The sequence below is a fragment of the Vulpes lagopus genome, chromosome X (assembly GCF_018345385.1).
Source record: "Vulpes lagopus strain Blue_001 chromosome X, ASM1834538v1, whole genome shotgun sequence".
NCBI lineage: Eukaryota > Metazoa > Chordata > Mammalia > Carnivora > Canidae > Vulpes > Vulpes lagopus.
This window is the reverse complement of record NC_054848.1, coordinates 32,923,473-32,941,441: the sequence shown is the minus strand read 5'-3', so window position 1 is coordinate 32,941,441 and position 17,969 is coordinate 32,923,473. Positions and strand designations below refer to the sequence as shown.

The window sequence follows — 17,969 nt, the reverse complement described above, 5'->3', positions numbered from 1 at the left end:
ACATCCATTTTTTCAGAATGCTTATTTTTTTCCCAATATTCCTACTCTTTTATACCAATAAAAACTCCAGGGCAGCCCTGGTGGCTCAGCAGTTTAGCATTGCCTTCAGCCCAGGGCCTGATCTTGGAGACCCAGGATCGAGTCCCACATCAGGCTCCCTGCATGGAGCCTGCTTCTCCCTCTGCCTGTGTGTATCTCTCTCTCTCTATCTCTCATTAATAAATAAATAAATATTTTTTAAAAAACCCAAATGTGAGTTAGTCACATGGCCACCCAGAAGAAAGAACACATTTCCCAGTTACATATCCAAGCTCCCTTGTAGCTAAGTACAGTCATGTGACCACATGGTGGCCAATGCAATGAAAGCAAGGTCATCTGTGAAACTTCTCCAAAATATCGTTAAGGGAAGGGAACCTTTCTTTCTGCCCTCGGTCCCTCTCCCTGCTGACTGGAATCAGGACAGTATGACAAGCACTGGAGCAGCCATCTTGGACCACGAGGTGTAACAAAGATTGTCACCTTGACCACACTTGAGACAGGTTCCTCTGAGGTCTCTCTTTGACTAGTTTTTGTCCTTGAGCTCTGTCTTTGGCTTGCATAGCCCAGATTCAGCAGGAATCCTGCCAAATCAGCATAGTAAGAATACTCCTACTCTTGATATGTTACCTTGGCTTGCTTTCAGTAAGAGTTTTTCCATTCATTGACCCCCTCACTCTCCTCATTGGCTATAAATCCCCAGCTGCCTTTGCTGCATTTGGAGTTGGCCTGGATCTCTCTCCCCTATTGCCATAGCCTTTTGTTTTTAATTTTTTTGTGATAGTCTTAAAATGTATTTCAATAGTCCTGAGTAAAAAGTCTTCCTTACCATTTTAATACATGTCAGAATAACTTTTTAAAAAAGATTTTTTTAATTTATTCATGAGACACACACACACACGCACACGCACACGCACAGGCAGAGACACAGGCAGAGGGAGAAGCAGGCTCCATGCAGGAAGCCCGATGTGGGACTGGATCCTGGGTCTCCAGTATCATGCCCGGGGCTGAAGGCAGGTTCCAAACCGAGGAGCCACCCAGGGATCCCCAATTTTTTTTTACTTTAACAGATATTAGCCCATGTTGAAGATAGCAGACTAATCAGGTAGAAAGATCCTGGGTCTCTGATGAGCATGGAGTCATCATTACCCAACTGCTTTCCTCATGACTTGATCAAGGCAAAAAATGAAATAAACTTTTCTCTTATTTAACTCTCCTCTACTATTATTTTGGTTTTCTGACGCTCAGAGATGAACTTACCCTAATTTCTACGCCCATAAATAGTATGCATACTATTACAGAGGTAGGGGAGAATGCAAATCCTGGCTTTAAAATACTGTTCATAGCATCTTTTAAAGATATAAATTATTTACATTTTATACAAAGAATGTATCAATTGAGTTTGAGTCAATGTGAAAGTGGAGATTTTGCACAATCCAATAGAACACAATTTTGCTTCTGTTAGATAAGAAGCTAATTCACGTCCAATTCTATATCTTGTATGTCCTCAACGAATACTCAACGAATTTTTGCTGAATCTTAGAAATGTATCTCCCAAATATGACAAAAAGAATTCATACACATCTATACTGAAACAGCACTAACACTCAATAGTAAATGGACAAACAACATGAATAAAAAAAATCATGAGAGGAAATAAAAATTGCTTGCAATCATGTAAAAACACTAATAAACACATAAATGCAAATTGACATAGGACACTATCATGTTAGTAAACATTTGTAACAACAATTTTGATGTTAGCAGGGGTATGAGGGAATAGTATAATAAAAAGAAAACTGACACTTTCTGGAAAACAAATTTTCAATTTTAAAGAAATATAAAAAAATAAAATAAAATAAAAAATAAATAAATAAATAAATAAATAAAAGAAATATAAATCAAAATATGAATTACAATATAATAAAAAATTAAGACAGAAGACTTACGAATAAGGATTTTCAGGGAAATTGAAAATATTGTACAACCATGTTATGAAATCTCATCCAGCCAATAAAAATTATGCATCTAGAGAATTTTTAATATGACAAATTTTCATTAAATAATATTAAACAAATATAGAGAATATAAATTATATGTGTAATATGGTTCCAGTTATGTGAAAATTATATGTATACACAAAAAAGTAACAGGAAGGAACTTCAACAAGTAGAAACTGTCTCTGGGAAGAAAGTTCAAATTACATGTATTTTCTAATTTTCTATAATGAATATATTACTTCTATAATGAAAATATATCAGAAGATATTAAATATTTAATTGGACTGAGGATTTCTAATACAAAAAAATATTGTAGACATTGATGCCCTTTACAGATCCTAGTGATTTTAAACACTTTCGAAAAATCCTGTACTATACAAAAGTTTCATTAATTTTAGACATTTGCAGGTAATGTTTGAGTTATACTGAATTTCTCTGCAATGAAATGATTGGGAAAATTAGTAAATATGGGGCAGCTGGGTGGCTCAGTGGGTTAAGCATTCAACCAGATTTAGGCTCAGGTAGTGATCTCAGGGTCCTCAGACTGAGCCCTATGTTAGGCTCTGCATTCAGTGGAGAGTCTGCTTCATTCTCTTTCCCTCTCCCTTTGCCTCTCCCTCTGGTCAAGCACTCCTCTCAAAAATAAATAAATAAATCTTAAAAAAAAGAAAAATTAGTAAGTGCATGTCAGCCTACTAATACAGATTTAAATTAAACCCTAATTTCCATTAATACATAAATATTCATACAAACTGTTGTTATAGAACGGTCACATGCCTGAAATCTAAAATGTTACAGGTGACTTTTCTATTAGTGAAGTTTTCACTTGTATATTTCCTTAGCTATAAAATGCCTATTTTCCCATGAATAGAGTTGGTATTCACTTAATTAAAACTTCCCTAATGAACTGACCTACCTGTGGAGGGTGAGTCCTCTTCACTCACCCTCCCAGGCCCAACAACCTACCCCAAGAACAACGCAGGCTCTCTAGGTCTTTGTTTCTTCAATTTACAGTAAAAAGGAATGGTAGTTTCCTGGATGTGAGTGCAAATTAACCCATGCTGTCTCTATACCATGTCCTCTATACCAATCCTGGTTAGAGCAGTATACAAGGAAAGGAAAAGGTTACTGAAAGGGGAATTTGGAGAAAAGTCAAAGGCATGAGAGAGACAGACAGACAGACATATATAGCATACACACACATTCTGCATAGGTGACTATTTTACTTATGACTACAGTGACTGTATTATTTCAAACAAAAAAAAATATGGTCTAGCAAGTATGTTTACTTATTTGGATAATCCAATGTTGGAAACATCACTCAATATCAGGTATTTGTGGCCCTTTCCCAAGGTGAGCCCTACAAATAAGAATTACTTGGATGCAAGTGCTGTAGAATCAAAATTTAAGTTACTTCCTCTATATATGTGTGTATATATGTAAATTCTTAAGTTCTTCGGTAGGAAAACCTCCAAGGTTTTAAATTCGTTTAAAGCAGAGCTGGATTTTCTTTTTTCATTTCTCTGTGACTCAAAAAAAGAGTTTAGGTTTTATAAAGGAGCCAGTATGTTCACACTGGGAGTTTCTGTTAATCCATTAAGAAGCTTTGTGGCAATTCTATTAGGATTGAAACAAAATGTTTACCAAACTAGAAGTCCACTCCAATTGTTCTCCCAGTGTTTTATGGGGACAGTGAACCTTTAGGCTTTTCAGAAGGTGAAACTAGTTTTGTTCTTTTTTTTATATAATAAAATTATTTTTTATTGGTGTTCAATTTGCCAACTTACAGAATAACACCCAGTGCTCATCCCATCAAGTGCCCCCCTCAGTGCCCGTCACCCATTCACCCTCCCCCACCCTCCTCCCCTAAACTAGTTTTGTTCTTAGTGGTAGTGATAAGATTTGGAAAAACAAACAGCTCCACACATCAAACATTTGTAGAGTATTAGAGGATATTATTGCTTGGTACTAACTGGTCTCCTTAACTTCCAGGCTGAATGTGTAAGTCTAGAAATCACTTTGAATCCATTTGAACCGAATATTTAGCTTATCTGTAGGACTCCGTGTAGCCAATTTGAATACACTTTCCCCCCTCTGTTCCTCTCTTCTTCTCTCTCCTTCCCGATCCTGTTCTAAAATGATGGAATCAACCACATAAAAACAAAGCCGTAATGGGAATGGCTGTTTCCAGGCTGGGCTCTGCAGTCTCTTGATGACACTAAACTCTGGCTTGCTTAGTGGCCCATCTCGGTGGAGCCAGCTGTGTGGAACAAAACATAATACACTTGCACTTTGATTTCAGTATGCCTAAAGACTAAAACAGCATGAGGAACTCTTGTCAGTTTTCACTATAAAAGCAATGCTTCAATAAATGTCATGGCAACTCTGGATAATGTTACACAGCTTATAGGTCACAACTGTCCATAAATACCAGGCTGAAGGAATGTTTTCTGCTTTGTTCCATTTACCTGAGAGTAAGGCTATGGGTGGACCTCCAACGGGGTCTTACAGGTGCCCTCAGTGCATAAACATCACAGCAGAGAGGAGAGGGAAGTAATATGGAATGAAAGAACCTCACTGCTGTTGTTTACCAGTTTGACCAATTATTTAGTAAATGCTAGTTGCCACAACTATAGTACATCAGAAGAGTACATACCTCACAGATGACATGGGGGTTCAATGAGGGATATTTATAAATTGAGTAATACATTCTCTGGTGTGAGGTAGGCATTGAATAGTCTACTATTCCTTTTTCTGGCCCCTCTGAAGGGTCAGATACATCTCCCAGAGGTTAAAAGTGACCAAAGAGGAGCATGTGAGCTCTGGAGCCAGACAGTGAGGCTTCAAACCACAGTTCGGCCACTTACAGCTATGCAAACTTGGACAAGTTACTGGATTTGGCACATCAGTTTGCCATCTGTAAATGGGATAGTCACAGTTCTTATCTCATCAGGAAAATGAATTTGTAACCTGTCCCTCACAATTTCGCAGGACCTTCTGCTAGTTCTTGGTATTTTCTCTACCTCATACTCACTGTACTGTTCTTCTAGAGAGGCAATGAAACATATTTAAGTTGTTCCAGCACATTAGTCACTACAGACTGAGGGAGGCATAAAAATATCCTGGAGATAGCAGGACCCTGTGAAATCATCTAACCTCCCAGGCAGAAGCCCATGTTCTATCTCTGATAGTTGATGGGTTCTAGTCCAACTCCATCTTATCTCTTGGACTATAAAAGTCCCGCTGCTCATTAAGGTGGCTTATCAAGGCTTTTAGGTGTCTATAGTTATTCCCAAGGCTACAATCTACCAAGGTGTTGTTTTCAACACCAAAGGTCAACAAATTACAGTCCTTGAGCCAAATCCAGCCCACCACCTGTTTCTTGTAAATACAGCTTTATTGGCCATACCCATTTGTTTACACATTGTCTATTGCTGCTTTCATACTACAATGGCAGACTGAAGTAATCATAACATAGAATGCATACCCTGTAGAGGCTAAAATATTTACTATCTGGCCCTTTACAGAAAAAGTTTACTGACCTCTAGTCTGCACCATGAACAAAGCCTGATTCATGACTACAAACTTCTTTATGTTTATGGATCCAACAAACATTAATATAGTGTCTCTGCTCATCTTTATTTTTTTAAAGATTTTATGTATTTGAGAGAGAGAGAGTGAGAGAATGAATGAATGAATGAGCAGGGGAGAGGGAGAAGCAGGCTTCTTGCTGAGTAGGGAGCCTGATGCGGGGCTTGATCCCAGGACCCTGAGATCATGACCTGAGCTGAAGGCAGATGCTTAACCAACTGAGCCACCCAGGTGCCCCTCTGCTCACCATTATTATTCCAATAATAAATACATAGCATTTGGCCTATAGAAGGTTCTCAACAAATGTTGATTACTTCTGACTCTGGAGATTATAGGATGCCTTGGGCTGCATGTAACAGAAAATCAGACTCAAATCGCTATAGGTAACATGGAAATATATTATATTGCTTATGGAAGAAGCCCAGGAGTGTGGCAGGTTCTAGTATATCAGGATGTTGATAACAATTTTCTGTAATTATTTTGGTTCAGCCTCATCACTGTGCTGGTTTTCATCCTCAACAGCAACAGTGATAACGTTTCACTGAATACGTCCAGTGGGAAAGAGAACCTTCCACAAATCTGGGCTATATGTTTGAGTGGGTCATCTTTGGTCTCATGTCTACCTCCAGACCAATGTTAGTTGCTAGAGGAATATTACTCAAGGGATGATCAAATATATTTTAGAAATCCACTGCTGGTGCTGGGCAAAACCAAGATTTGGGTAGGGAGGAAGAAAAGAGAAATGTATGCTATAAGGCAACTCCCAGAGTTCATTACTGAGACAGGCCCAAGAATAGGTGTCAAAGAGAACATTAAGTCCAGATATGTTTTCATGCATTGTGGCCAAAAGAAAATGAGATCTTCTCAGTAAGAATAGAGCCCCAATGAACTGCTAAATTTATAAACTGAAGATTTCTTATATAGGCCAATACCACAAAGTAGACATTTAACAGTATTTGTTTTTAGGTGTGGAAGATCAAGTAAAGTAAGATTTTGTTAATAAGATTTTTTAGCGAATACTATGAACCATGTCCTTTTCTGTGTTAGGGTGAGTTCTTCCAAAGTTAGAAAAATCTAAGGTACAAAATGGCCAACAAAGATCTTTATTTTGTGCTTCCAAACTATATTTGTTCCATCTGCATTCACTGTTGATAGGTCAATTTGATTAGCCTCACTTCCTCCCTCTTTCTTCACTGCATTAAAGTCATCACTTAAACAAAGTGATCTGTTCTTGACAGAGAACATTTAAAAAAAACTCCTACTCCATAATCACTCTGTAATAGTTGAAACCTAGATATCTCCTACCATTTCTTCCTGCTTGATCTGAAGGAAAACAGATACATTTGAGCCTCCTGGGTGAACCTAAAATGCTGTTAGTAGGTAGACACGTCTCTCCAGCCTTCAGTTCAAGCCTGGAGGTAATTAATCAGGCTTGCCATGTGCCTTCTGGGTGCAGAGCACCTTGAGAAACACCCTGAGACCAGTCCTAATTTAATTAATGCCACACTTGGGATGCCTGGGTGGCTCGGTGGTTAAGCATCTGCCTTCAGCTCAGGTCTTAATCTTGGAGTCCCGGGATCCAGTCCCACATCAGGCTCCCTGCAGGGAGCCTGCTTCTCCCTCTGCCTATGTCTCTACCTCTCCCTCTGTGTCTCTCATGAATAAATAAAATATCTTTAAAAAAATTAATGCCACACTTCAGTGGCTAGGTGGACTGTAGTGCACAGTTGGACATTAGGCCTAAAGCGCTGATTTGACACAGTTTTTACATTCTTCAATGTTTCTATTTTCTTTAAGCATAACCAACTGAAACAAACACACAAAGAAACAATCAATCCACTGCTTTCCGAAGTCCAATTTACTAACTTTCCATATCAGTTACTTCTCTGTAATCATCATAATTCTTAAAAATTGTCTTTGGCTCCCGTTTCCTTCTGAAACTCATTAGCAGGATCTGAAGGCAATTTTGTGGTTCATGGTAAACAGCTAAAATGCAGTTGACATGTAACTGCCAAAGTCAAATCTTTTTCACATTTCAAGGCCAAGCACAAGTGTTACCTCTTCCGTGAAACCATTCCTTCCACTTCTGTCTTACTCATCATTATTTACACTTCCCCTTGACACCGACAAAATGTCAACCTCCAGCCACCCAAGGATAGTCCTCTCAAGAAGGTAACAGACACCATCCTTGGCAATAAACATGTAGAAACTTGTAGATGAGAGCAGAGCCAACAGGGGACCTGAGGAGGTCTCAGCAGAGCACTGCCAGTGTTCACTACAACACATACCAAACAACAGGGCTGACGATTATAGCCAGCAATTATTAAGTACTAACTGTATGCCAGCATTCTTCTAAGCTCTTGATAATATTAGCTTATTTAAGCCCTACAACAATCTTATGAGGTACCTGATGTTATTATTTCTGTTTTATCAAATAAGGGAACTAGATTTATTCGTGGAAGCAACCTGTCTGAAATGCTGTGAAGATTTCATGGTATAACTAAGACGTGAATCAACAAATGTGGATATGTGATTCAACAGCACATACTACTCTAAACACCATGGCACTACAAAGCTGTTAAGGAATGGCAGAGCCTGAGCCAACTGGGCTCATATCTTGGTAGCTGAGAACAAAATGAGAAAATATTTGGCATAGAAAAAAATTCAATAAAATATTAGCCACCATTGCTATCATATGTGCCACTGAAGCGAGCACAACCACCATTGCTATTAAAGAAGAGAATAAGATATAGCAGCTTTTTAAAAAAACTATTTTCTTTTTTAAAAAAGATTTTATTTATTTATTTGAGAGAGAGAGAGAGAGAGAGAGAGAGAGAGAGCAGGGGAAGGAAGGGGCAGAGGGAGAGGGAGAAGCAGACTCCCCACTGAGCAGGGAGCCCCATGTGGGGCTGGATCCCAGAACCTCGGGATCATGACTGGAGCCAAAGGTAAAGGCTTAATCACCTAGGCACCCATAAAAAAAAATCTATTTTCTATAAAGGTATCACATAGATCTATCAAAGCCTTTCTTCTGCTTTCCTCAAATTTGAAGAGCCAGGAAATCAACAACTTTATTCTCAATAGCTCTGTTGTATCTTATACACTCAGCTACTTTTCTTTACAGAGAATAGGGAAAAAGGACAAGGGAAGAAAGAGGAGAAGGAAAAGTAGTATAATGGATAATTAGGAAAAGTTATTGGGAATGACAGAAGCAAATATCCTGAACAAATAGGAATTCATTACACTTCTGCATTTCTGAGGATTTGGTTATTAAATCGTGTTTTCCTAAATAGAGTGATTTTTAATTCCCCCGTGCATGTCATCAGTTACTAGCTACTACCTTGCCTCTTGCCAACAATATAACTTTTTGTAGCACATTAGACAATTGAGTCACTTCTTGTGACTAGAATACAAATACCCAAAACATCATTTCTGATATCTTTAAAATCATGAACTGCATTAACCTGAACTCCAGGCATAGAAAAATTGCAATCATTTTCATCAAAGCCTCTATTTCTTTAAGATTGGTTGAATACCTACAAATGATGGATATAAAAATTCTGGGCACTTAACTATGAAGTAAGCATCAATTGAGACTATTTCAATGTATTTCCAATTCTAGGATCCTAGGTCCTTTAGGCATGCTGAATATCTTTGCAACACATAATCTTATGACAAGATTTTTCCTCAATAAAAAATAAACTTAAATTTTTGTGGCCTTTCAAGATTTTTTCTTGTGGTTGACTTCCAGTTTCATAACACTGTGGTCAAAATAATCGCAGTTTTGGGAGACCCATAAGACAAAAAAAGCTACCTGTTGCATAATAGTAGGTAGTCGCTGAGAAGGGAACTCTTTATTTCCACTCCTGTAGACAGGGGTGAGATGTAATAGCCAAATATATTTAACAAGCAACACAGTACAAGCAGCAAACAATCCCAAAGGATGTGACGACCAATCAGAACAATGCTCAGAAGAGATGACATGACCAATCAGAATGGATGCTAGCTGAAAGACAGGTGAGGTCATGCCTGGGAGTCGAGCTAAATATCAACCTTGCCTACAACTCATGTGAAATTCAACTGTGCCCATATTATTTCATGTTACCCATACAGAGACTTATTTTTAAGAATCCAGGTGGTCTCTGGAAAATTAGACTTTTTCACTCTCCAGATCTCCTTCTCTCAGCTACGATGGGAACGAATTCCCAGGAAGACTGATCTGAGAAAGGTATTATAAATAAATAATTGTGAGCTTACATACCAGGCACTGCACGTATATTATCTCCCTCAACCCTTGCAACAACCCTATGAGGTAGGCACTTTTATTATCCTTGTTTTAGGGATGAGGAAACCAAGGCATGGAGAGAATTAGATGGGAGGATAGAATCTAGCTAAATGATAAAATATCAAAGATGTTCTCTGATATCTGAGCTACTGCTGGGAAACCCTGAAGTCACTGACCAACATGTCTCCATTACAGTCGCAGTTGCCTATTCTCTGTTCTAACATGCTTCAAACAGCTGCTGGGAAGGGCAGAAAAGATAAAAGAACATTACCTTATTCTCTTGTCTTCCACTTTTTTCAAATATTCATCTCTCTTTAGGACTCCCAGGATCATTTCCTTCTCATGATCTAACAAAAATGACAGATTGATCAACTCCGAGTTCTTAGACATGGTATTGCAGCAGCAGCTCTGAGTAGCAGTGGTTTAATCTTCCAGGTGACTTGATATGCACAGTTCTTAAGGCCCCCCTGAACAGCCCAGAGTCGCTCAGTTGTTTGATGGCAGAGCAGTTTTTATAAGGTCTCAGAAGAACTGCCGATGGTGGTCAGGTATTCTTCCAGGCTACACAGAAAAGAGACATCACTGGGATTATATTCCAAGAGTGTCAGTATTGCTCTAACTCAAAAAGATCGCCAAAGCCTTTGCTGTGCTGTCCCATCAGGTGGCAGCTGAGTTTCACTAGTAATGACAAACATCGATTCTTCAGAATGCCACAGAGCAGGAATCAGATCTGCTGGGACAGAATCCAGAAAACACAGGGGATATAGAGAAACCAAAGGAGGGAAAAATTAATTAGAAAAACGAATTAGGCCATTTTCTGAATAACGCACATATAGTGTCTAATTGTTGAAAGAGTGACACACTTAAACATTTTAATCAGGTAATATGCAATTACTAGGTAACTATGCAATTACTAAGCAACTAATTACTAACTACTAAGTTAATATGCAATTACTAAGCAACTACTAATAACTGTGTTTGTTACCATGAAATATCATTTATATTTAGTTGATTCCACATTCTCTGTGCAAATTCAGCTTCTTCCATTACAATTTGTTTCCTTTACTGGCTAGGTCCTCTTTCCACCCTTGCAGCTGACCCATGGGTGAATTGGGTTACCACTGTGGGACCCGTCTGTGTACACAGTTTGGACTGTCCCTTAACTGGCTCCCTCCTATTCCATCCCTTTGTCCCCCACAACTAGGACCACTGCATAAAAAGCACTGCTGGCAAGACCAATATGAATCAGTGCTATATGTATTAGTTGGAATGTTTCTCACAAACAGCAATGAATGAAAAAAAAATGAAGTTACAGAAGAATTCATCCAGAAAGACAGCATATATGTAGTATAAACACAAGGAATTTCATGAGGGAGTTCAGAGATGCAATCAAAGAGAATATAGGAGTTTCAACCATATTGGATGATGTTGTATTCTCAAGGTGAATATTTATATCTCATGATGTACATATTAGTGAATTATTCTAGGTATATATTATATACCACAAAATAGATATTCTGAAACTTCTCCTTGTCCAAATAAGCAGCTCATCACGCCTTTTCCCTTAACCCTAACTCTTAAGCACATTCTTTCACTAGCTTGCTATGTAGATTCTCTCTGTATATCCCCCTTAAGAATGAAGACTCAGCCTGTGGCCTCATGCCCTGACACTGTCCCTCAGCTTCCCTCCCAGGTCTATGAACTATAGTCCATGGGCAAGTTACACTTGGTTTGCTTGGCTCTAGCCAGGTTTCCAAGTGTAACTAGATACCCAAAGCCTGCTCTGGGGCCTCCCAGTTGCCACAAGGTTAGGCTCACATCAAAATCTCAGGAGATCTGGGGACACCTAGGTAGCTCAGTGGTTGAGCATCTGCCTTTGGCTCAGGGCATGATCCCGGGGTCCTGGGATGGAGTCTCACATCAGGCTCCCCCAGGGAGTCTGCTTCTCTCTCTGCCTAGGTCTCTGCCTCTCTCTGTGTGTCTCATGAATAATAAAAATCTTTTAAAAAAATCTCAGGAGATCTGAAAGGACAGGACCTTGTCCAGAGTCTAACTTTCCAAAGTCCCCAGGTGTTTGTTATATACACTGTACACCAAACCATAACTTGGCTGAAATGACTCAGAACTGAACTTCTTGGGATCCCTGGGTGGCTCAGCAGTTTGGGGCCGGCCTTCCACCCAGGGTGTGATCCTGAAGTCTCGGGATTGGGCCCCACATCAGGCTCCTTACATGGAGCCTGCTTCTCCCTCTGCCTGTGTCTCTGCCTGCCTCTCTCTCTCTCTCTCTCTCTCTCTCTCTCGGTCTCTCATGAATAAATAAATAAAATCTTTAAAATAAAAAAAAGAACTGAACTTCTTCCAAGGGGTCAAGAGTTAGCCCCCACTGAGAAAACTGCCCTGGTCAGTACAGACTCCCAGACTGACTAAAGGCCTTTCCTAAATCTTCAAAGTCCTAGAGGCAGCAGGGATCAGAGAGCCCCAAGCTTGACATGAACAGGAAGCAACAAGGTTAGGGGAAAAGGGGCTCTTCAGAAAGATTAATGGTTTGGTTTTTGTATCATCATCAATTGTGGTCTCCTCAGATAAAAAACACAACTGGATTTTCAACCCCTTCTGTGGTTCATCTGGTCTCACACGGAAATGGAAAAGCCATTTGGTAACTCAATAAATGAATACGCTACTGTTACAAACAGGTTCACTCAGAATGCATTTTATATTTGAAATGTCAGATTTAGAACGTCATATGTGAATATTCTGTAGAATTGTAATTCGAAGTTATTCAAGGGGTAGGGAGCCACAAAAATATGAGTCGAAGCTTATGATTAACTTTGCCTTGGATTGTAAGTACAAATCTGCCCTGTAAAGCTCCAAGGCTCTGTCCAATAAGGAGAATAAAAGGAAGGTAGCATCTGAAAGTGACAGCGAAGATGGGAAATCAGGCAAGGATATAAAAGAAATAAAACTGCCCCAGGAGACTTTAATTAACAAAATTAGCCCTAAATAGATTTTTGCTCCTCTGTACCAAGACTGAAAGAACAGATTTATAACTGAGTTTTCAAGGAGATTAGAAGTAGCCAAAACTTTATCAAGAAAATCACAGTGTTTCCTCCAGGAGGCAGGACAGGACTGTGATTTTAATTTAATAAGATGGATTCTAAGTGATGATAGTCCTTCTGGAGGAACATGGGGTAAGGAAGAGGAGACAGTGAGCCTGGATATAGACAAAAGAGATCTAAGGAGCTAGATGCCAATGATGCCCAGCCAGGCTCTGACCAGAAGAAAAGCACTCAGGCCACAGAATGAAAGTAACCCATTTTTTCCCTGTAGCACATGTTCCATGTTGAGTTATGGGGCCTCAGCCTGGCAAGTTTCATTACATTAATCACTCAAATCATACAACTATTTCCTCTTGCTTGAATTTCACTTCCTTCTCGACACTTCTGATTGGAAGTTGGCTAACCTCAGAGCTCTCCCCTTTCAGGGAGTGGATGCCCTGGTCCTGCCAATGGAACTCTCTATGTTTGGTTTAGTTTGAACCTATGTCTAATCTGTTCTCTGTACACCAACTAAATGAAATTTCTGAGCCTTTGGAGGACCAGCATCTGGGTTGGGATGAATTCACCTAAATCTGTACAATTTTCTAATGCCTCCTATAAGCTAGTTCACAGACCCCCTTGGAGCATCCCTTATCCCTTATACACTTTCATCAGGTAAGAAAAAATGAATAAAAATAATCACTGGTGCCTTTTATCTAGAGTCGATTCTCATTCTTTTAGTTAAATGTGCCTGGTAAAACACTAGGCAAATTAGAAGAAATTCATTTTTATTTTATTTTCCAATACTTTTACTTAAATAGATCTCTTTCCTTACACATTTCAGATGTGACTTTTTCCCTTGCTGGCCAGCAGCCTTGCCAAAGTGAGCTAAACTATATAAAAGATGACAAAATAGTTTCTAAGTCATTCCGCTGCCTTTCAGCAAAGACAGTTGTGGATAGATCATTAACTACTGAGCACCATGGAAGATCTTAGAAGAGTACAGATGACATTACCAGCAATAGGGAAGTTGGGTAGATGTGCTGGTTTTGATGGGCAATAATGAATTTTGATTTCAGACTTATTGTGAATTAGGTGATACCATCCTGGCTCTTCACTATCACAGTTTCCTGCCTCTGTCTTGCTCCTACACATCAGATTTCCTCCAAAATACAAACTGGATCATTGTCACTCCTATGCTTAAAATCCTTCAGTTGTTTGATATGGTTTTAAAAAACCCTTTATGATCTGGCTCTAGCCTACCCCTCTCTCATGTATCTACCCTCTAACCACATTCAACACTTCATTCTTCTAAAGAAACCATGGTTTCCTCACCTCCAGATCTTCCTACTTATAAGACTCTGCCTGGAACACCCTCTCCTCCTCTCTTCACCTGCTAACTCATAAGTATCCACAGGGATTTGCTTAAATGCCTGACTTCTAGTCTAGCTGGGGTATCTGTGATATGCTGAATAACAGCCCCCAAGTTGCTCATGTACTAGTCACCAGAACTCACTAAGAAGAAGTCTTAAGAAGAAGTCTTAAGTTAAGTCACTAAGTTAAGGATATTGAAAAGGGAAGATTATGCTGGTTCATCCAGATGGGCCACAATGTGTAATCACAAGTGTCCTTAGGAGGGAAGATTATGCTGGTTCATCCAGATGGGCCACAATGTGTAATCACAAGTGTCCTTAGGAGGGGGGAAGTAGTAAAGTCAGGAAAGGATGTGTGATGATAGCAGTAGAGGTTGGAGTAATGGTTTTTGAAGATGGTGGAAGAGGCCATGAGCCAAGAAATGCAGGCAGCCCCTAGAAGCTGGGAAAGGCAAGGAAATGAATTCTTCCCTGGAGCCTCCGGAAGGAATCCTGCCAACACCATGATTTTAGTCGTTAAGACTCATTTTTGACTTCTAATGAATGAGATAAAAAAATAAAACATTTAATAATTAATGCCTAAAGTAGAAAATCTCATCTCAGGAGAGAACACTGAATCAGCCTGAGTTGATGCTCCATATCAAAATGGAATGGGAAAAAGAAATTAAACTCTCAGCAGATGCTTCAGATGGAGAAATTGGGCACTGTTCCAGTTCATTGGGAACCATAGCAGCACTAGTAGATTTAGAGTGCAATTTACCACTGAAACCACTGTACATGACATTATGGAGGCCTTCTTACCATGGACGCCATCCTCTTAGACTGTGATAGGGTCTATCTAATAAGACAGTGAACCCTCTTCCAGTAATTCTATGTTACAGAACGTCATAAAATATTGCCATCTTTAGAATGGATGTATGCAAAATGAACAGAAAAATGTTTCACTTAAAGGAAAACATTGTCAGGGAGAATGTGAGGAGGAGAAAAATGATCCATCACACAAAATATAGGAAGAAGAGGAATGATTAGAATTTCCTTGGAAATCTTCTATATAAAGTGGAGCTTACTAGCTCCAAATACAACAGGGGCACTCGTTCCTTTGTGTTTCAGTAATCTGTTGCTCAGTAACAAAGTATCCCAACATTGAATGACTTAAAACAAAAAAAATTATAATCTTTTACAGTTTTGTGAGTTGACTAGGCTTCATGGGAGGCACTCATTTTGGTGTTTCTTATGAGGCTGCTATCAGAGGGCACCTGGGGCTGAAGTCATCCAAAGGCTGGACTAGGTGAGATGTTAAGGATAATGCACTCACATATCTGGCACTTGATGTAAGCTGCTGGCTGGGAGCACAGCTGGGCCTGTTGACCACAAGACTATTTGTGATTCCTCCCTCATGGTGGTCTCAGGGTAGTCAGACTTTTTACATGGCAGCTGTCTTCCCCCAGACCAAGCATTCTAATGGCCCAAGCAGAAGCTGCAAGACACCTTAAGTCTTACCCTTGGAAATTCTAGAACATTACTTCTACCACGTTTTATTTGTCAAGCAAATCACTAAAGTCATCCCAGATTAAAGGAGGTGAATTCAATTCCAATGGAATGGGAGTAGTGAAGAATTTGTAGCCTTCTCTAATTTATCATATGTCACATCCTCATATATAAGATGCATAAGATTGTGGTTACCCGGAGGTTGGCAGATCAAGGGTCATGCATTCTTTGAGCTCTTGATAGGAATGGAGAAATTGCATGTACACCACGATTCCCTATTTACTGTACTGAATCAGTACAAGTATAGGCACTTTTAGCTCTGCAAAGAAAAGCAAACAGAGTTTGAAATGCTCAGCTGTTAAGAGGTGAGAATGCAAGAGTTATTCTTATTTTACACCCACAGACACACAAATCAGTGACATGGTAGCACAGTTGGCAGACATGGAAATTATTTGAGACTCTCATATAAACAAACAGTATCAAGGGTACTGATAGGTATCCAGACAAAATGAATTCCATAGGTTCCAAGGGCACATGAAAGGGTAATAGAGCAAAAGAAGATAATGTTCTTGATGCAGGGCCTGGCACATAAAATGAAAGTCTCCTCAAAGGATTTCTACAAGACTTGTGGATGTTCCATTATCTGCAGGAGAGATTCATAAAGTTTTCTGAAGGATATCTTAGATAGCCAATAAGAACTACAGACTCTCTACCTTAAAAAAGTATACCTATGTCTTAACAGACAAAGAGAAGTAATTTCAAGAGTTCATAAACTGTAGTTACCCAAAAGTTTATACTACACAGATAAGCACTGCTAATACAAAGCCCTTGGAATCAAATGCAGGCTCAGTGTACCCTCTCAGAGTCAGTGTTAGATAAAATGTGAAGCTTGAGAAATGAATGGAATTAAAATTCTACTCCATGAGAGAATAGCTTGGGCAGGTTACTCTAAGCTTATGCATTTCAGTTTATTCATCTGTAAAATGAGAATATTAATGTCCACTTCCTTGGTTTGTTGTGAATACTCAAATGAATTAATGTATGTAAAGTATATATAAAATGTATGAAAATGTATATAAAATAGGAAATGTATGTAAAGTACAATATCTGGCACATAACAGATGCTCAAAACAATTTAGGCCCTTCCATCCATTCTGTTTTTACGCTGAAGTTAAGCAATATGTCATTAAGTGAGATCAGTCAAAACTTCACTCCATTACCTTTGATTCACAAAATACCCTCAGGTCTCTCTCTAGCTTCCTAAACTTTCTATTAAGAATTGGCAAACTTCTGGGACGCCTGGGTAGCTCAGCAGCTGAGCGTCTGCCTTTGGCTCAGGGCGTGATCCCAGGATCCGGGGATCAAGTTCTGCACCAGACTCCCTGCTTCTCCCCCTGTCTGTCTCTGCCTCTCTCTCTGTGTCTCTCATGAATAAGTAAATAAATCTTTTAAAAAAATTTTTTAAAGAATTGGCAAACTTCTTAGAAATTACTTAAAAGTCCACAGTTTTTATTAATAAGATTTTAAACAATATTAAGATTCTCATATATGATGATATGCTGGAAGGCTCATAATATGAAATTTAAAAATCAGGATATAAAACTACTTATATAGTATAGTTCCAATTTTAAATACATACATACCTAAATATTACAGAAGAAAGAATGGAAGGAAATAAGTCAAAATATTACATCTATTTCTGGGGAGTTACATTATGGCTGTTATTTTATTTTTTATAATTGTCTTTAGTTCCATGTTTCTATAATGAACACATATTATATATAATATCAGTGAAAAATAGAGCAAATATTGTTGCTGTCAAAAATATATTCTACCAATATTAGCTCAGCTTCATATGGCATGGTATACAATGCATATATCCATGGATTATTACGCTTGGCTATTGAATAGGAAAATATTTCAGTAGTAGAGTCATACAGGTTAATAAATCTATTGAGGTTAATAAATCTAGTTTTTAAAGTTATGTTTAATTCATTAAGGCGTGTTCAGTCTGGGAAAAAATAAAACCAAAGAACAGATAGAATGGGTTATAGAATATATAAATGTTCATGCAATAAACATGCATAAAACCATGTGTCAGAAACTGCTGGATCTAGTGGATACACAAATGAAGAAAGCATGGGCTCTGTTCCAAGGAGCT

The 17,969-nt window shown here is 38.8% G+C and overlaps 1 protein-coding gene across 3 annotated transcripts in view; it reads right to left on the bottom strand.

Moving 5' to 3' along the window:
- Positions 1 to 17,969, bottom strand: part of SYTL5 (synaptotagmin like 5) — a 234,333-nt gene that overhangs the window by 89,252 nt on the left and 127,112 nt on the right. For all 3 annotated transcript variants that reach the window (XM_041740244.1, XM_041740243.1, XM_041740245.1), the window contains exon 2: positions 10,184 to 10,473. In XM_041740244.1, coding sequence (XP_041596178.1) covers positions 10,184 to 10,302 — 119 coding nt within the window. In that variant the 5' untranslated portion in view covers positions 10,303 to 10,473. The remainder of the gene's footprint in view (positions 1 to 10,183; positions 10,474 to 17,969) is intronic.